At 42.7% G+C, this 18,676-nt stretch overlaps 4 protein-coding genes and 1 pseudogene across 4 annotated transcripts; 3 read left to right on the top strand and 2 right to left on the bottom strand.

The window, feature by feature from the left end:
- Positions 1 to 227: 227 nt before the first annotated feature.
- LOC141822863 (cytochrome P450 714B3-like) lies at positions 228 to 2,554 on the top strand. The gene is made up of 5 exons (XM_074710169.1): positions 228 to 531; positions 1,021 to 1,247; positions 1,317 to 1,564; positions 1,645 to 2,026; positions 2,093 to 2,554. Exons 1-5 carry the CDS (start codon positions 228 to 230, stop codon positions 2,552 to 2,554), a joined length of 1,623 nt encoding a protein of 540 aa, XP_074566270.1.
- Positions 2,555 to 3,163: 609 nt separating this feature from the next.
- On the bottom strand, positions 3,164 to 4,531 carry LOC141822864 (L-ascorbate oxidase homolog). The gene is made up of 2 exons (XM_074710170.1): positions 3,555 to 4,531; positions 3,164 to 3,461 (listed from the first exon to the last, which is right to left on the bottom strand). The coding sequence occupies exons 1-2, from the start codon at positions 4,529 to 4,531 to the stop codon at positions 3,164 to 3,166; spliced, it is 1,275 nt and encodes a 424-aa protein (XP_074566271.1).
- Positions 4,532 to 5,799: 1,268 nt separating this feature from the next.
- LOC141822865 (NAC domain-containing protein 67-like) lies at positions 5,800 to 7,020 on the top strand. The gene is made up of 3 exons (XM_074710171.1): positions 5,800 to 6,027; positions 6,119 to 6,405; positions 6,485 to 7,020. Exons 1-3 carry the CDS (start codon positions 5,841 to 5,843, stop codon positions 6,872 to 6,874), a joined length of 864 nt encoding a protein of 287 aa, XP_074566272.1. The 5' UTR covers positions 5,800 to 5,840; the 3' UTR covers positions 6,875 to 7,020.
- Positions 7,021 to 10,307: 3,287 nt separating this feature from the next.
- Positions 10,308 to 11,824, top strand: LOC141825051 (thioredoxin-like 1-2, chloroplastic). Its single transcript, XM_074712423.1, has 4 exons — positions 10,308 to 10,671; positions 10,844 to 11,020; positions 11,112 to 11,276; positions 11,380 to 11,824. The coding sequence occupies exons 1-4, from the start codon at positions 10,447 to 10,449 to the stop codon at positions 11,620 to 11,622; spliced, it is 810 nt and encodes a 269-aa protein (XP_074568524.1). The 5' UTR covers positions 10,308 to 10,446; the 3' UTR covers positions 11,623 to 11,824.
- Positions 11,825 to 13,019: 1,195 nt separating this feature from the next.
- LOC141823519 (protein ETHYLENE-INSENSITIVE 3-like 1a) lies at positions 13,020 to 17,264 on the bottom strand (annotated as a pseudogene).
- Positions 17,265 to 18,676: the final 1,412 nt, after the last annotated feature.

Raw genomic sequence — 18,676 nt, 5'->3', positions numbered from 1 at the left:
TTGAGTTGAGCCACCACAAAATAGTCCTGTTAACTTTACTGTGAAGAGAAGTAATAGGCCCCTTGTCCAATGATCTAACATGGACGGACTCCTCCTCCTCTTCCTGTTCTCATGCAGAAACTACTATCTCTATACATAGTCCATCTTATCATTATCATCATCATTATCATCATCATCATCTTCATCATCTCGTTGAGTGAAGAAGAGAGTAACAGGCAGCAATTAAGATGGAGATCAGCAATCCGCTGCAGTTCTTGCTCGCCCTGTGCATGGCCGGGGCTTGTAGCTTGGCCTTCTACTTCTACTACAGGTCCTGGTTCCGACCGCAGAGAATCCGCCGGAGGCTGAGGCAGCAGGGCGTGGCTGGGCCGCCTCCTTCGTTCCCCTTCGGGAACTCGCTCGAGATGAAGAGGCTCGTCGCGGAGATGAAACGGAGGAGGAGAGGTCGAGGAAGGGAAGAAGCTACCGAAATCAAGCACGACTACACTCCTCTGGTGTTTCCTTACTTCGAGCGCTGGAGGGAAATTTACGGTATGAAGTGATTAATTAGTTCATTACGTGCTTTATTCTGTCATTCTCTTCTCCAACTACAGAGTACTGCTCCTGCATGCACAGCGTGCTTGGCCAAGAACAGAGCTAGCACGAGCAATATCTCCTTTAAAAAATGATGTAAAGATGGAAGTTCGTTCCTAGATGATCTGGAGAGAGAGAAGATCTTACGAATAGTGAGAGAGGCATTTTGTTAGCTTCTCATATCCAATTAGGTTTCTTAATTCTGTGTGGAAGAAGCCGATGGTAGTTCAAAAATAGGACCACACATGATGGCTCCGCTGCCTTTCTTTCTCTCTTCAGAGTTGAGCGACAGAAAGGACACGTTATCGGAGTAGTTTTCGTTTGTAGAAAGGCGATGAGGAAGGAAGAAGAGAAGAGATAGATTATTGGGGACACATCGAAAAGGATGTGTAGGTTTTTAATCGAAGAAAAAACAAAGTATTGATGTGAAGTTCAATAACCATGCAGGCCCGGTGTTTTCATATTCTATGGGCAATGTGGTGGCGTTACATGTCAGTCACCCTGACGCGGTGAAGGAGATCAGCCTCTGTTCTTCCTCAGATTTGGGAAAGGCCAGTTACTTGAAGAAGACCCACGAACCTCTGTTCGGCCAAGGCATTCTCAAATCCAATGGCGAGTCTTGGTCTCACCAAAGAAAGATCATTGCTCCGGAGTTCTTCTCCGACAAAGTCAAGGTTCTGAATCAGTTCTTTAATTTCCTCGTTCGTGGTATATTCATTTATAATATTGTCTGGCCACAACAGGGGATGGTGGATTTGATGGTGGACTCTGCAACTCCATTGCTGACGTCATGGCGAGAGACAGTTGAGCTCTCAGGAGGAACTGCAGAAATAAAGATCGATGAGCATTTGAGACGCTACTCTGCAGATGTGATCTCAAGGACATGTTTTGGGAGCAATTACGCGAAAGGGAAGGAGATCTTTGAGAAACTAAGAGCCCTGCAAAACGCCGTCGCAAGACCGAATCTCTTTGCCGAAATCACTGGTTTAAGGTGCTTGTTTGATCTTTAGATTTCGAGGTTATTTGATTTCGATATCGGTGGAGCGATGTGAGAGAGAATTAATCTGACAGATGCATTCCGACGAAGAGAGCGCGTGAGGTGCAGAGGCTGAACAGGGAGGTGAACGCTCTGATCTTGACAGCGGTGAAGGAGGAGGAGAAGGAGGAGGAGGGCGGCGGAGAAGAGCGGCGCCGGCCGACTCAGAGGAACCTTCTGCAGGCCATCCTTGGCAGTGCGAGCGGGAGTCTGGATCAGTGCTCCGATAGGTTCGTGGTGGACAACTGCAAGAACATATACTTCGCCGGGCACGAGACGACCGCGGTGGCAGCCAGTTGGTGCCTGATGCTGCTGGCGCTGCACCCGGAATGGCAGGCTCGGGCGCGCGCCGAGGCAGTGGAGGTCTGCGGCGGCGGCCGATCGCCGGACGCGAATGCGCTTCAGAAGATGAAGATCGTAAGTAAATATTACCAGACAAATCACTCTAATCTACTGTTTGACATTAAATTAATTGAATTGCAGTTGACGATGGTGATCCAGGAGACGCTGAGACTCTACCCTCCCGGCGCGTTCGTGGCCCGGGAGGCGCTCAGGGACGTGGACCTCACCGGCCTCCGCGTTCCCGCCGGCGTCAACATCTACGTGCCCGTCACCGTTCTCCACCATGACTCCTCCATCTGGGGTCCCGACCCCCACCGCTTCGACCCCGACCGCTTCGCCCGCAGCTCCTCCTCCTCCACCACTGCCGCCGGCTGCCGCCCCCCGCACACGTACCTTCCCTTCGGCGCTGGGCCGCGCACCTGCCTCGGTCAAAACTTCGCCATGGCCGAGCTCAAGGTAGTCCTCTCGCTTCTCCTGCTCCGGTTCGACTTCGACCTCTCGCCGGCGTATTGCCATTCACCTTGCATGAGGTTGATCGTGGAGCCAGAGCACGGCGTGAAGCTGCTGGTCAAGCAAGTGCAAGCCGACTCGAGTACCAACTGATTTGGATATGGAAGTACGTAGTCGACACACCTCTACAAACCCTGGATTATATCATTAATCAAACTTATTTATGAGTGATATATGTTTGCAATAATGATTGCCATAATTACTATATATTATTACTTAATTATACTTTTATGAAGTGCCTTGAAGGAAAGTTGTAAACCACAAAACTGAAAAAATTTAGACATGCATGCATGTCTTTAACCATCCTATATATATATATATATATATTATTAAAAATATTATAATTAGTCCTAATATTTATTTAAAAATCGAGGCAGCTAGAAAAATATAATATTAATTTCTCTTACAAAATACACTTCAGCACTTCATGTATATATGCATGGATCAAGTTTTATTTCCACATTAAACGTTCAAATATTGCATCAAAGAATTACATGAAACAATTGACTCAAAAACAAAGAATAATTAATTATATTGAGCAAATTGAAAAGAAATGAAAATCATAATTGCATGCATCATGGTTCACAACAGCAAGTATCGTAGTACTCTTGTCGTCCAAAATCAATCTCCCTTTTAAATTCCTTGCTCCGTCTTCCATATTTTATCAATCATGCATGCGCACACCACTTAGGGACGTCGCGATTAGGTATACGGTGGCGGCGTGGGCAATCCGACCACAGCACCGCAGAGCATCTCGGTGTCCGGCATGTTGTACTCATCCCTCAGCGACCTCGCCGGAGACAGCACGCTGAAGTAGAGCTGCTGCCCGAGGTAGTGCCTCTCCCACATTTCCGACCGAATGTTCCACATCCCGGCGTTGTCGAACGTCAGGGCGATCGCCGTCCATGACCTCGGGTACACCTGAATCGTGTGCCGGCTCACCGTGTCAAGAAGGTTGTACGTACTCCGGCCCGATGGCGACCACTTACCGTGCCCCATCCTGTGGCAGAGCACCAAAAAACAAAAAAAAACAGAGTCATTAGATCCGAAAAATCAAATTTTGCAGAGATTTACCGATCATTTAGTCAATTACCCGAGGGGGAAGAAGGAGTAGCCATCCAAATGGTAGCACTGAATGCTCCTTTCCGGATTCTCGAGGATGATCTCAATGTAGTCTCTGAAAGTGGCATTGACGACGTTGGCCGCGATCTTGATGGAGTTAATCGTCTCCGGCGCCGGATCGTCGGAGATGATATTGTACTGGAACACCTTATCGGCGATGCCGAAGTACTCGGCGAGCTTGAGAGGAGTGGTGGGGTTATCCTTGTGCGAAACGCCGTTGAGGGCGTAGCGGCGCTTGCCGTCGACTAGCCCGACGGAGCTGAGAAGCTTGATGGTGCGCGTGATGTTAATGCCGCCGTAGTGGTAGGAGCCCTGGGGGTTGGGGCGGGCGGCGCTGGCGGTGAGGTTCCACCGGAATGAACGCCACTGATTGAGAGACCAGGCCCATCCGACGGGTGCAGGAGGCAGATCCGCTGACGGTGGGGTGGTGGAGCCGGCGTAGCGGATGATACCAGTGGCGTTTCTGGAGTACTTGGTGAAGCGGGCGGAGGTGGCCATGTAGTAGTCTCGTGGTGGTTGGTCGGCGGTGACGAGAACAGAGAGGCACTGGCCGACGTGAACGTCGAGGGACTCGTACACGTTCTGCACCGTGTGCGACCCGTCCATCTCCACCAGCTTCATGACATGGCCCTGGATCCGGAAGTTGAGCGCCAGCTTGAGCCCCACGTTGCAGATGCGGTACCGGTACGTCTTGCCGGCCTCCATGATGAACATCGGTGGGTCGTCCTTGCCGGAGGCGTCCTTTCCTGTCTTACCGTTGATGAGGACGCCGTTGGGGTTGCCGATGTTCTGGCCGGCGTCGAGGGTGGTGGCAAGCACCTTGTGGCTCTTGGTGTACCAGTCGCCGATGAGGACAGTGTAGTCGTCGGCGGGGTCATCGAAGGGGACGGGGATGAGGAGGCGGCTGTTGACGCGGATGCCGCCGAAGCCGCCGACGGCACGCTGCATGCCGGTGGACAGGAAGTAAAAGAAGCTCCCGATTTGGTCCTTCATCTGAAAGTGATAGGTATAGTTCGTGCCGGGAAGGATGGGACATTTGGTGCCCGGCATGCCATCTTGCCATGAATTCTTCCTATGCTGGATGCCATTCCTGATCCATCAAACAGAACAAACTCATGAATACATCGATCGATCTTAATGAATTAGAAATATGGTTAAACTATCAAATCGACCATGTGAAGAGGAGGGGCTCGTCGATGTTATTGAAGACGTTGATGACGATGTTGTTGTTGGTGGTGGAATTGATGTTGGGGCCGGGGAACTGGTCGTTGATGAGGATGACCTGCTGTGGGACGCCGAGAGGAGACATGGTGCCGTAGCTGACCTTCCACGTGAAGAATAGATAAGGGTCCTCGGCTTGAACCGCCTGGGAGAAGAGGCCGAGAAGACAAATACAAGCGACTAGGAGCGCCGGCGACACATCTTCATTTGTTGTGTGAGCGCGTTGTGTCGTTCGAAGAGAACAAGAGGAAGGAATGTGTTTATAGGTGAAGCGAGGGGAAGGGAAGAGGCGGCTTTGGAGGACGACGAGGAAGAGCGACCGTTCGAGTCCGAGGGGAGCTCCGGTACGCTCGTTGTTTCCGAGCTTCGCGCTCCGCCTTGTTATCGTCTTCTGGTGTTTGATCTGAAATTGTTAAATATAGTAAAGCAAAAGTCAGCGTTGACCGCATCTCGCTCAAGATAGAGGATGGCAATTTCAGCCGTCAGATCAAGATCCCTTTCATGTTTGTAAATGCAATACAAAGATTCTATTTTGCCCTTTAGAATCTATTATATTACAAAGGTGGTAAATTGAACTGTCGATTAAATATGTTAATGGAAAATATATATGTTCATATCGAACCGGCCGACACAGACCAAGCCAAATTGAGCCCGCGTTCGCCCCGCGAGGATTCTAGAGAGCCAGCACGACGGGAATCTTCCAGATGAAAGGTACCCACGTGTTGTCATTGGTCCATCCTGGATTATGTACTCAGTGACGTCACCCGACAGTGACACGTCCACCGAATCCGACCGCGGTCTCCGACGAGCCGCCTTTTCACCGGTCTAGTGACCCCCACTCGGCCTTCGCCGTCGCCTTCCTTGTCGAAGCTTCCTGACGCCTCACCGCGTGTCCTGTCGTCGGACCTCAACTTCCACGTTCCAGACGCCACCACAGGATTTGTTCGTATTCTAGCTGTCGCGTCGCCGCTGCTTCTTTATATTCGCCTTCTTCTCTGCTGCTCTCAGTTGAAGGTGTGAGATTAGAGGAGATCGAATGGGAGTTATTGAGAGGAGGAGAGACGCGGAGGCGGAGCTCAACCTTCCGCCGGGGTTCCGCTTCCACCCCACCGACGAGGAGCTCGTCGTTCACTACCTCTGCCGGAAGGCGGCGTGCCAGCGCCTGCCGGCTCCGATCATCGCCGAGGTCGACCTCTACAAGTACGACCCGTGGGACCTTCCAGGTAATTGGAAAAACTCGATTTTGATGCTGAATTCTTCGGTTTGGATCGCCGAAGTGGTTGGTGTTGATCATGGCGGTGATTGGATGAGCAGAGAAGGCGTTGTTCGGGCAGCGGGAGTGGTACTTCTTCACGCCGAGGGACCGGAAGTACCCGAACGGGTTGCGGCCGAATCGGGCGGCCGGGAGCGGGTACTGGAAGGCGACTGGCGCCGACAAGCCGGTGGTCGCGCCGGAGACCGGCCGGCCTGCCGCGATCAAGAAGGCGCTGGTGTTCTACCACGGCAAGCCGTCGAGAGGCGTCAAAACTGATTGGATCATGCACGAGTACCGGCTCGCGAACCCGAATCGCTCGGCGCCGAACAAGAAAGGCACCTTGAGAGTAAGTTCGATGACAATCTCGTTCTTAAAAATCAGATTTTGATTCGATTTGTTGCTTAGAAATCGAAAATCGGTTGCAGTTGGACGACTGGGTTCTGTGCCGGTTGTACAACAAGAAGAACAACTGGGAGAAAACGAAGAAGAAGACGCCAGTGAAAACAGAGGCGGCGGAGTCGCCGGAGACCATCTCCGACAGCCTACGTACGCCGGAATCCGACATCGACCACGAAGGAAATCCTGCTGATTTCGACGAGCTAATCCAACGAGGTGGATTCTACAGCGGACTTCATCCCGATCAGCCCATGAACGACGACAAGCACAAAGAAGAGAGCGACTGGATCACAGACTTCAACCTCGACGATTTGCAGAGTCTGTTCGCCGGAACCGAATCAATCGATGTGTCGAGCCAAGATTACTACATCCCCTCGGTGTTTTCTCCATATTTTAAATGGACTATGCCTTCATTTTGAGATCGGTGGAAGAACAGAGTGGTCTTTGTTCTTTGATATTCATTGGTTTGCTTCTGGCACTTTTTAGTGTCGTTCCTGACCAGATTAATTGTATCATTAGTTAGCAAAAAGTTAATATTTTCTAGAAGGGGATAGATACAGTAGCATCTATCGGAGTATTTCCATAGATCATAGTTGAGAATCGATCTCACAGATTTATTAGTAACAAACACTTGCATAGAAATTATCTGCGTCTGCCATTAATTGCATCAATGAAAATATGGATAGGACGCTTCCACTCCGAATAAACTGACACAAAGTATTTCACTGGGGAAAGAAATATTTTATTTTTTATATATAGTTTATTGACCAGATTAATAATAGGGCAATTTATTTAAAAATGATACTTCGCTTTTATATTTATAAGAAAGTGTATTTATTTTTCAAAAGACTTTTTTTTAACCTATATGTATATCATTTTGTCGTATTACAGTATTAAATAAATTATCAAACTCTTCTATACTAATATAGATAGAAAATAATATGGATTGTTTTTCACAAAAAAAATTGTAATGGATGGATAATAGATCTTAAAATTAAATATTATTGTTTTAGATGTTTTTAATATTGTAATTGAGGGTTTGGGTTGAATTACAAGGCTACTAGTTGAAAAGCAATGTAAATAATAAAAATTAATCCGTGTAAATAATAAAAATTAACCTAGCTAGCTAACTGTGATTGCAAAGAATTAAAGACAATGTCGGTAAAACATTCAATAAAATCTAATATAATCTAAGTTAATTGCATTCAAATAAATGACAAGAACTTAAATCATTAAACGAAACAAGCATACAAGTAATTAGAGATATTGAAATACGTTAACAAAAATAAATAAAACAAATAAAGTGTAAGAGGCATTTGAACAAATACATGATAAATATAAAACTAAATTAATCTAATCCCTAATGATAAAGTGGGAATCAATGGATGGATGGTTGGAGTGAACTAAGCTTCGATACAACAAAACTTGTGGACAAATGTGGAAGCGCTCTCTTCTAACCCGGATGAGTACTTATTGATGCTAGATTTTGACAATAAAGATGGGAGCACCTCTCTTAAACCGGATGAGTACTTGATGCAAGATGGACCAAACTTCAATACCACAAAGCTTATGGACAAAGAGGAGCTTCTCCTAACCCCATCGAGCTCATCAATGGAGGCGGATGTGGGATGGAGATGGAAGTGACTCTCCTAACCTAGATGAGTGTTTGTGGATGATGATGGGCGCGGAAGATGAAGGTGGAGATGGAAGTGTTCTCCTAAATCGGATGAGGCTTGGATGGAGCTGAAGAAGAGGAGGAAAAAGAACCCTTGCATTCAAATCTGACTCGAAATTGAATAAGGGATCTCCTAACCTAGATCCCAAATGAAGCTTGTATACTCCCCATTTAACTCTCCTGCATCACAGTCATGCTTAAAAGCCGCATGGCCAAGTCGTGTCAACTTCTGGATGGGCTTCCAAATAAGTTTCAAAGTTGAGCAACCAATGTCAAAAGACACAGCCAGTCTATGTCAAGAGACATAGTCAGACCGTGTTCCTTGCTATGGTGAACTTCAACTTCAACTCCTCTTTTAATATCCGATTGATGTTTTTTTGGATTCCATAAGATAAAATTCAAATGAAATAATACTCTAAATGTAGAAAATTACAATGATGCTTCAAATTAACCTTTACTCGTTAATAGGATAAGAATGACAATTTAAATATACGAGATAATTAAAATAATATGTCAAAAATGATTATTATCATCAATACGTAAATAAAGTTTATCCCCTAAATAAAGTTTCTGCTACTTTTTCTCTTATTACTTTTTAATGTTGGGTATAAATTAATCTTTCATGATTTATTATTAAGATTAAAAGACCATTAAAGGAAAAACACATAATTAATTTAATGCCATAGACCACAAACTTTAGATATAAAAAGGTTTGGCAAAAAAAAATTGGTAGAGTTTATAAAATGTTATATGGTTTTACAAAATAGAACAAGCAACAAAAAAAAAACTAAGGGCATTCAAATTGTTTAAGGTGTCTGTAGCTCCTACAATATCATATCAAAAATAAAAAATTTTATTTATCTCTCCGCTAATATTTTTTTTGGATTTCACTCATTTTTTTTAAAAAAAAATATCATTATCAAATTATAAAATAATTTTATTTTTTTTAAATACAAAAATAAAAAAGAGCGAGAGCTCTCGTTGGGTTTGATATGTCATCCACCGTGGGAGTTCAAGATGCTTTAAATCATTTAAGGGAGTCTTCTAGCATTCATATATTAATTGCTATATGAATATATATATATATTGCATAGAAATTTTAAATAATATAAAAATAATTATCTATGAAATTTAATAGGTATAAAATCATATAATAATGTTAGTTGAAGCTATACATAACTTCGGACACAACTCAACCAATAGAATTAGTAACGTATAGAGACCATTTTAGAATTATTAAAGAATACAATAAATCAGTCCACTTTGAGATTTAGACAATTTAATTTTATATAGTAATTTTAATTAAAATTATTATATGCACTGTTAAAACTCAAATAATAAAATTCAAATAACAAATCTAACGACATATAACTACTCTAGATGACATAGGAAAGATTTTTTAAAAATGAGCTAATTTTAAAATTCAAGTAATCTAAGTCAATGCACTTATTTAGTCAAAACTATTATATATTCTTCATCAATTCATAATTCATTCAGTCAAAACTATTACATACCAACATGCGTGCAATTCATTGATACTAATTTGGTTAAGTTCTTCATTCACCAAAAACTTTAATGGGTTAATGTAGCTTTTGTACTTAACTTATTGTTGGCAAAAATTTTTTGACCATATGAAGACATGATTGTAATAAATAACATTGACCAAAATATATCATGATTTATTACCCAATTTGTTATCCTTATCTAATTCTATTATCCATGTCATTTTGTCTTAGTTTAATTAAATTAATATGGATAATGTTTGTATTTAGTAAATTTATTGGATAAGAATTTATTTGTCGTATCAATGTCCAAAAATCTGAGGGCCACATTAATAGTTACATACCACAAAATTCAACCCATTGTCCACCCAGTGTTAGTGCGGACAGCTGACCTACCATGAGGATCGTGGTATCATATTGGGTAGAGAATTTACGCAGTCCAATCTTCTCCTCCGTTTGCTTCTTATCCAAAAATCTAGTGGATGCCGAGTGGAAGCGTGCCGGAGTCTTTAACAACCACGTGGCTACCAGCGCGCGATCCGTATAAGATATCGACGACGTGGACGGTCGAGATCCAAAAACGGCCTAGAAGTCAACGAAACGGCCGTTAAAAAACGGCGTGGAACCGTTATCCTATTTCTAGCGGAGCGTGATGACGACGTGCTTTTGTGTCTCCTCGTTTCCCATCTCTCCTTCTCCTCTCCTTTCCTCTATCCGATCCCTCCCAGTCGAGCTCCGAAAACTCTCCTCGGTCGGCGGTTCCGCAGTGCTTTGATCTCGAAGGGGAAGCGGAGAAAATACGATCTTTGGCGGTATGGTGGCGGCGGTGGCAGCTTCGTCGGTTCAAAGGGACCTCGTCTCGCCTCGCGGCATCCGTTCTTCTCGACCTCCGCCTGCGGTCCTGCGTCGATCTTCTTCTCTTAGATTTGAACCCTGGTCGTCTTCTAGGGACGGCATGTTCCAAGGAGGGAGGCTGGTCGCCGGGTCGCCGAGAGGGATGCCCTCGAAGGGGCACCTCGGTACTTCTGGCTCGACAAAGGTGAGCAAATCCGGTCAAATCTTCCATTTTTGTGTTTCTCTTGCATAAAGGTTTCGCCTTTGGCGTCTTTGGTGGAGATTATTCTTGTTTCCCGTTCTGGTAGCAATTCTCAGCCTTGAAAAATCACGACTATTTGATGAAGTAAAAGAGGGTCTTTTTTCCTGGATTGCAGATGACTCTTTCTTTCAAGAAGGCCGTGAATTGGTGGGAGAAGGGGCTCCAACCCAACATGAAGGAGATAGAGTCGGCCGAGGATCTCGCCTATTCTTTACTGAACGCCGGCGATCAGCTTGTTGTCGTGGATTTCTTTTCTCCTGGTTGTGGAGGCTGTAGAGCCCTCCATCCAAAGGTATTCTATTTCATCTAAAGAAATTCCCATAGTTTTACGAGAGAGTAATCATTCACATGAATTTCTCATCGATCATCTTGTTTGTTTGCAGATTTGTCAGATAGCTGAGTTGAATCCTGATGTCTTATTCCTCCAAATAAACTATGAGCAACACAAGTCTATGTGTTACAGCTTGCACGTCCATGTACTCCCCTTCTTTAGATTCTACAGAGGAGCGCAAGGGCGCCTCTGTAGCTTCAGCTGCACCAATGCAACTGTAAGGGCCTAGCAATGAAACCTTTCCTTCCTTCCTGTTGTTTTGGAAGAATATGGTGTCCGATGGCATGTCGTAAACCTCCTTTTTTTCCTGGTTTAAATAGATTAAGAAGTTCAAAGATGCTTTGTCCAAGCACATCACAGACAGGTGTAGCCTTGGGCCAGCCAGGGGGCTGGAGGAGGAAGAACTCTTGGCTTTGGCCGCGAACAAAGATCTCACCTTTGACTACCCTAAGAAGCCTGTTCTTTTCCCTAAAGAAATTGCAGAGATAGCTCCGACAACTCTCCCTGTGCCTCTACTCACTCGGGAAACTGAGAACAAGACTTTGGCGATGGCTGCGAGATGAAGCTGTTGTTTGTATGCCTATCTCATGATCCATTACACACCTTGTAAATAGATGGTGCTTTTTTAAGTTAGGTATCTGTGCAGGCTGTGTTTTTGTTTTTGGTTTCAGAGGCCTGTAGACGTGTGTATCGATCATGTTGATGATGAGTAATCCGTAAGGAGGGTTATCTATGCTTCCTCCATTCAGAGCCCTTCTAATGTTCTATCGTTTTTGCATTGTTGTTTACACGATGGATCTTCTATTGTTCTTTCAAACTTTGTTTTTTACTAAATCACACGCTTAGCATTTCAAAATCATCCTAAAAAGTGCACAAAAGGTATCGATAATTGATTTGGTAATCAACTCGTACCATTTTTTTATGTCTAATATTAGTTGTTTTGGGTATTTTAAATCTTAATATATAGATTTGCAAATTAGTCTACTGTATATTTTTTAAATAAAAATTATATTCTTCTACGTTGGCTCAAAGCTGATATACATATTTATCTCTGTTACAAATGTTATTTACAAATTCTATTCGTATTAATGAATCAAGTTGTCTATTGTTTACTATATTCATTTACTATTGAACAAATATATAGATGGATATATATATATATACACACATACATTAGGGATGAATATGAGTTGCAAAATATGAGAAAATTTTAATTGAATACCATAAAGAGGGGCATTTAGTTCTTGACAGTTGACGATGAAGAAACAGTCATGGCAGTTGAATGAAGGGATTGTTATTATCCCATTCGCTCCTTGATTTCTGTACTAGTTATTGTTCTTCATTTGTGCATTGTCAAAATGTTTTGTGGGTTTTTCGAACTCTTGCAATCTTTTCCAGTTTCAAGGTTTACTATCTTTTGATTTTTGAATACTTTAGATCAAGAAAGTTAAAAAGTCGGATGATTTTTTTTCTAAATTAAAATGACTTATCGAAAACGAACTGTTTAATTCAAATAAATTTTACTGATTTGAGAAAAAAAAAAGGAAAAAGGAAAATTTCCTCCAATAATTGTCTACAAAACTAAATAGAATACTTTTAAACCAAGAAAAGGTTGTTGATTCTAATACTGTCGTTTCAACCCCATCTTGACCCTTCAATGGCATCAAGTGTCAGAAAGTGAAAGGCATTTTAGCCTTCAGGCAGAGAGTATGAATCATATACGTCTGTGGACAAAAGGACATGAGAGATTGAGGTTTTCATGCATGTTAAAGTCAAAATAGGCTGCAAAGTTCCCCAGAATCTACAGCTCAAGTCAATTTCAGAGCAACTTTATGTGCTTTATTCACATCAATGATTTGAGACCCTAGTTTGGACAGAAAGATAACTAGGTCCTAGACAATAACAGATGAACAATACTGAAACACCAATAATTGAGAAAGAAATAGCACCGAATTGCGAATAACATGCAACTGTGCATTCAAACACCAGATAGTTATAAAAGCCAATTAAACTATCAATCAGTACTAGGCAAAGCAGATACAAACACCATTAATTATAGTCCTAATGGAGTCTTAAGCAATGCTTCACCCTGAGGTTTCTTACAAGAAACTACATGGGAGTGGAACATACTCGACAATCTAATATTTTGTTCAGCATATTACAAGGAAAGATGCATATATCTAAATACAGGGAGATCACCTTAAGCAAACTTCAAAGGTTCTTCATACTCAGGCTTCGATCGAGACGATCATATCATTCATCGTCTGACTAGGTTCCTACATTTATTTCAACAGAACCAATTGAATTGGTCTTGCTTTTGCAAGGAATCCTCCATGCCCCCATGCATAGCACCAGAGTAACTGATTCCAGGCGCATTGAGGCCAGATCTGAGTCTGATGCCGCCATTAAGTTCCTGCTGAAATTGCACTATGCTTTCCTCCACATACTGAGTTTGTTCCACCAGGCTACCAACTTCTTCAAAAAGTTCCGCACCAATTCCCCGACCCTGTTCAAATAAGTTGTATTCCATTTTATGTTGAGGATGAATGTTGTTCGAGCCTTGAAACATGGTCAAACCTCCCAAGTTCAAGTTCTTGCTACCAGTAATATTGGTTGCATAGAAGTTCATTAACTCATCGATTGATTTTTGACCATCAGTAGGAATACCCAAGTCAGATATGTCAATTGGATTCTCACTCGATACAATTGCAATAGGATTTGGCTGAGTACTCGCTGGCAAAGAAAAAACTGGAGGTTTGTTCTCAGTTGCCTGAAGGCTGTTGTTTGTCATCCCAACACCAGGAGTAAGAGTGTTTTGATACTTACAGAAGTATTGGTGAGTATTTCTAGAATTTCTATCGAGAAATCCATGGCAGACATCATTGTGTGGGCATACCACATTTTCGCAAGTGAAGATCCTCTGGTTCACATCAAGTTCATGCTCCACAGGAGTTCTCTTCTGAAGTGACTCCATTTCAGCTTCTTCCTTCATCGGAGCAGGTATAACAAACTTTGCATTAGCTGCACTAGCTCCTAGTTTGAAAGAGTTACTCTCGACAACCAACTTATAGTCCATATCCTCGCTTTTGCCTTCCCCAATACCTTCCACATCATACTCACTGCTGCTTCTGTTGAAGGAGAATGCTCCAGCGATACCAGCCACTGCTGATGGGGGTGCACGAGCATCTGGATGCAGCTTGATATATGTTTCCTCTTCCTTCTTAAGGACTACAAGCCATGTCGCACTCTCCTTGGCAGTCATCTTGTCTTGCAGGCATTTGGACTGCCTCACAAGCCTGCGGATCTTCTCAATATCCGGAGACATGTGCTTGATCACTGCCGTCAAGACACTAACCTTCCAAGCCTTTTTAAGATCATGTGGCTTCTTGTAAGGGGGTGGCCCTTGTTCATTTGGAATGCCTAACTGAGCCCACCACTCCTCCCTCCCAGTAGGCCACCACGGCGGCGGGATTCCTTTTTCAAGAGGAAACCGTCTCTGTGGTGGATCACAGTGCTGCATTAGAGCTGACAGTAGAGAACCCAATGTTGTGTCTTGAAGTTCCTGCAACGAATGAGTGCTGACAGCTCCAGCGTTCGAATCACTGCTGGAAACAGGGACACCATTCTCAACCTGGTACTTGTCTATAGCATCTGGTCCGTTGCGATCAAACCTGATTTTCTTTCCACCAACCCCTCAGATTATCAGAAGCACCACTAACCGGCTTGCCTTTCTCAGGAATTATTCCATAGACAAAGCCCTGAGCCTTGCAAACCTCCATCATTTTCAGCATGTACTTGAGAATTCCATCCTGTGCCCGAGACATCTTCTTCCGACGAGCCTGTTCTTGGGATTGGAATTGCTTCGCTGCATCACCAAGATCCTTAGTTTTGCAATATTGCTGCTCCTTTAAGCGCTTTAACCGCATACGGTCCCTCCACATACGCCGCTCAAGCTCTTCTATGTCTATATCCTCATCACTCTCCTCATCACCGGCCTCAGCAAATTTTTCTGGTAGATTCTCAACGAGGTCTCCTTCTCCCATCATGCAATCACCCATCGATGGCTGAAGGAAGCTACCATAACCGATACTCTTCTCATTATTGGAGGGGAAAATTTGTGCATAATTTGGGCCACAAGGATAGGCCATTTCTTCAACTAATATGCCTCCCATAATTACAAGATGCAAAGAGATCAGACTTATATATTAGTATAGAGCGTACGCTGTTCCCACCTGTAGTGGAAAAAGAAGCTTGAGAATAAATCAGGTTGTGTCTAAAAAGAACAAGCATGATGTTGCATAAACACCGATTGCTGTTAATCTTCTGAATTGCTAAGAAATCCATCCATATGATCTATCCAAATTTTCTCATTCAAAATTGTAAATCCAACATAAAAATCAAACACAAGATATTCCAAGCAAATTATAAATAATGAATGTGGAATTGTATAAAGCTCCAGCCAAAAAGTTGCACTTAGTGAATGACAAGAAAGAAGGAAGTGTAAGAGGAAGTGCATGGAAAGAAGACAGACTCGCAATAGAAGCAGAAATCTTTGAGTTGTGGATTGCAGAATGTTTAAAGGAGGCAACATCGACTTAATATGGACAAAAACTATATAGAAGACTTTAAAGCAGGGAAATTTAAGTCAGACCATAGTGATTTTTGTACCATTTTTGTACAATTGGAGAAGGAATCACTTGGTGGTTCAAGAACTATAGTTTACTTGTTATTGAACATCAGGCAACCTGAAACTTTTTAAAATCATATTCAGGAGAAAACCATTAAAAGATCATGAGGAACTAAGTGTCGATGTGAATAGTTTTACAGAATATACATTCCTAGAGAACAGCTATATGATTATTTAACACTCAGACTAAGTGTCCAGCCAAATGAAATCAAGGCATCTGAAATGATAATACAAACAAATGCAGGTTGTATAATAATGTTCCTTTATCAAACCTGAACAAAAAATAAATAAATTAGTTTCTTTCTAAATTTACAGAAGCAACATATCCACCTCAATAATAGAACTCTAATAAATGAAGAAATGGAAGACAAAACAAGCATCATCAAAACCAGATTAATCCAAATCTAAATCTTAAAAGAAGCAACACTTAACTGCTATTTTAGATGAATCAAACTGAAGCACCAGAAATATTCTGTTTGCCCAATATGGAAGCTAAAATAAATAAATCTCCAGCGAACAAAGGAACCATTAATCCGAGACAAAGAAAAGGAAGCATCGATATTTTTTGGGGGGGCGAGAAAAACTTTAATAATTTTTTTTGGCAGCTTACGCGACTAGATCTTAATTAAGCCTTTCGATCAGGAAAGAACGAGGATTCGAATAAATAGAACAAAAACTATAAGCTCCAGGTGTTAAATGGGACAAGTTCCTCAAAGAAGTGAGCAGATCCAGTCGCAAATAGTCTTCCTCCACCTTATTATCTCCTTATAAGGCTACCAGATCTTCTTTAGCCTAACCAAACTGCACACGCTTCCACAACGCGTGAAAAATCTTCAAAACGAAGTATGTCGAAGGCGGATTCTTTCCTGTAACAGTAGTCACCAAACCACCAGAAAAATCGAAACCATTTTTTTTCCTTACAGGCAATTATATGAACCAACTACAAGGGATAGTACCAGAATATCCAAGAAATTATTGGCGACAAATCGAGCCTGATCTGTATCTAAGATCGCGTAGAGGCACAGCAACGAAAAGGCCTCTCTCTGCCCTATAAGCATTTAACAAGCGCATCTCAGACGGCGCCGCCAAAAGCTCAAAAAGGCATCCAACTCCCGGAGCGAAAGCGCGGAAACCAAGGGGTAAAATCCGCAGAGATACACAGTAGCAGTACAGTAACGTTCCGCAAAAAAAAAAAAACAAAAGGCGGAACCTTTAAGGGGAAAAATCGCACCTTTTACCTCCCGCCGGCGTGCACAGGCGCAGTAAGCGCCACCTCCCCGCGACTCGGAGACAATTCCTCTTCTTCAGCAGGGATTCAAGGAGCGGAGTGCTGGAGAAGACGAGCAAAGCAGAATAATCAACGAACTATCACCGAAAAAGATATGGATGGGCTCGGACTCATAAAGCGGAGGGGGAGGGAGACAGTGACCGGGGAGAAAAGTTAAAGGAATGATTAGAAAAATAAGAATCAAGAAAAAAAATACAAAGGAAGGGGGAGCGAAGGTGGTGGTCCTCTCCACAGTCAACTCTGCCTCCTCTTCTTGCCTCCACGACTCTGTTGCTTTCCCCCGTCTCAGTTATTATTTATTCGCCTTGCCTCGCCTTTGCCTGACCATGAGGACCGCGGGGATGCCGCCGAGCACGTGACCGTTCAAATTACCCCTTTACCCATTGGTAAGGTAAAAAAATCACCCCATGCGTTGGATGATTTTATGAAAAACATAAAAATCCATGGCAATAAATATCATATTTATTTTGTAGATTTCTTGTCCTAAAAAAATGAACACTATCATAATAATAATAATAAATCCTTTATCATCAGTAAATAAATGAATAAAAGAAAAGTGAATCAGAGAAGCAATGTTTTTGATATAATCAAGCAGAAAAACCAAATGATATAATTAATTCAGGAGAAGAAACGTGGGCAACTTTAGTGCTAATTTAATGTGTATGTGATAATTAATTATCCATTACTTTTGGTAAAACCAAATGAGATGGACCATAACAAGTCTTATCTTATAATTTAAGAAATTGTATTTGACAAATGAATAATCACAAGGCTTAAAAATTCAAAATATTAGTTTGAAGGGTCAATATGTGATTATTTTGTAAGGAGAGAAGGGAAGCCATGAGAGAGAGAAATGAGAGTTAGGAACAACAGGTTAAAACAAGTGATAGAAATGGTAGTGGAGAGGATCATGAGGAATTAGGAACTTAAAAGGAGAGTGACAATGAGAAATAAAAAACGTTAGTCACGAGAAAGAAGAGAAGGAGAGGTAAGAATAGAGATCTCCATGTGATAAAAAAGATACGAGAAGAAAGGGGAGGAGGGTTAGTGGTTGAGGAAAGGAAGCCCAATAAATGAGAGCCTTGGATGCCTACAATATGACTTGTAATTATTTGTAAAGGTGAAGGGATAAAATCAAAAGTCATACCCTACCATGATTAGCTAATTACACACAAATCAAAAGTCGTTGCGTTGTTTAAAAGATCAAGGATCAATGCGTCCAAGTTCAATCCTCATATATTTTTAATTAACATGTAGTCAGAAGTAGAACATTATATATATATAATCAAATGTTCATATTTAGTTTAACATCAAATACTTTGAATAAAGATGGGAAAAGGAGGGAGTTCACCATTATTCTGTTCCTCCGAGAGCTCCTGTTGATGGTGGCAAAGCAGCTGCAACAGGCATTCCAACAACTACAAAACGATGCAATCCGGCAACATCAATTTAGATCATAAACAAAAGATTTGATTTTTAGTTAATTTTGTAAGATCACCTGTGCCAACGGCGGCGGCGGCGGCAAGTGATGGGGAGCATGAGGGCCGCAAGGTATCCGTCTGCATCCCGAAGCCTCCATAGTCATCAATGAGCCTGCAGTATCCCCCACTGCGACAGCAAGGGTGTGGGTGCAGCAGCAGCA

Source organism: Curcuma longa, chromosome 3 (assembly GCF_044706935.1).
Source record: "Curcuma longa cultivar G26 ecotype Majalengka, Jawa Barat chromosome 3, ITB_CL_G26_1.1, whole genome shotgun sequence".
Taxonomy (NCBI): domain Eukaryota; kingdom Viridiplantae; phylum Streptophyta; class Magnoliopsida; order Zingiberales; family Zingiberaceae; genus Curcuma; species Curcuma longa.
The sequence above is the reverse complement of the archived record's forward strand: the minus strand, read 5'-3'. Positions and strand labels throughout refer to the sequence as shown.

What these genes read in the sequence shown, in the direction of transcription:
- LOC141822864 (XM_074710170.1), bottom strand. Translation starts at nt 4,531, where the DNA reads ATGCAGCGTGCCGTCGGCGGCTTCGGCGGCATCCGCGTCAACAGCCGC. An exon ending in TACTCCTTCTTCCCCCTCGG is followed by an intron (nt 3,462 to 3,554) that starts GTAATTGACTAA and finishes GCTCTGCCACAG; the next exon opens with GATGGGGCACGGTAAGTGGT.
- LOC141822863 (XM_074710169.1), top strand. Translation starts at nt 228, where the DNA reads ATGGAGATCAGCAATCCGCTGCAGTTCTTGCTCGCCCTGTGCATGGCC. An exon ending in GCGCTGGAGGGAAATTTACG is followed by an intron (nt 532 to 1,020) that starts GTATGAAGTGAT and finishes ATAACCATGCAG; the next exon opens with GCCCGGTGTTTTCATATTCT. An exon ending in TCTTCTCCGACAAAGTCAAG is followed by an intron (nt 1,248 to 1,316) that starts GTTCTGAATCAG and finishes TGGCCACAACAG; the next exon opens with GGGATGGTGGATTTGATGGT.
- LOC141822865 (XM_074710171.1), top strand. Translation starts at nt 5,841, where the DNA reads ATGGGAGTTATTGAGAGGAGGAGAGACGCGGAGGCGGAGCTCAACCTT. An exon ending in CGACCCGTGGGACCTTCCAG is followed by an intron (nt 6,028 to 6,118) that starts GTAATTGGAAAA and finishes TTGGATGAGCAG; the next exon opens with AGAAGGCGTTGTTCGGGCAG. An exon ending in ACAAGAAAGGCACCTTGAGA is followed by an intron (nt 6,406 to 6,484) that starts GTAAGTTCGATG and finishes AATCGGTTGCAG; the next exon opens with TTGGACGACTGGGTTCTGTG.
- LOC141825051 (XM_074712423.1), top strand. Translation starts at nt 10,447, where the DNA reads ATGGTGGCGGCGGTGGCAGCTTCGTCGGTTCAAAGGGACCTCGTCTCG. An exon ending in GTAGAGCCCTCCATCCAAAG is followed by an intron (nt 11,021 to 11,111) that starts GTATTCTATTTC and finishes GTTTGTTTGCAG; the next exon opens with ATTTGTCAGATAGCTGAGTT. An exon ending in TCAGCTGCACCAATGCAACT is followed by an intron (nt 11,277 to 11,379) that starts GTAAGGGCCTAG and finishes TGGTTTAAATAG; the next exon opens with ATTAAGAAGTTCAAAGATGC.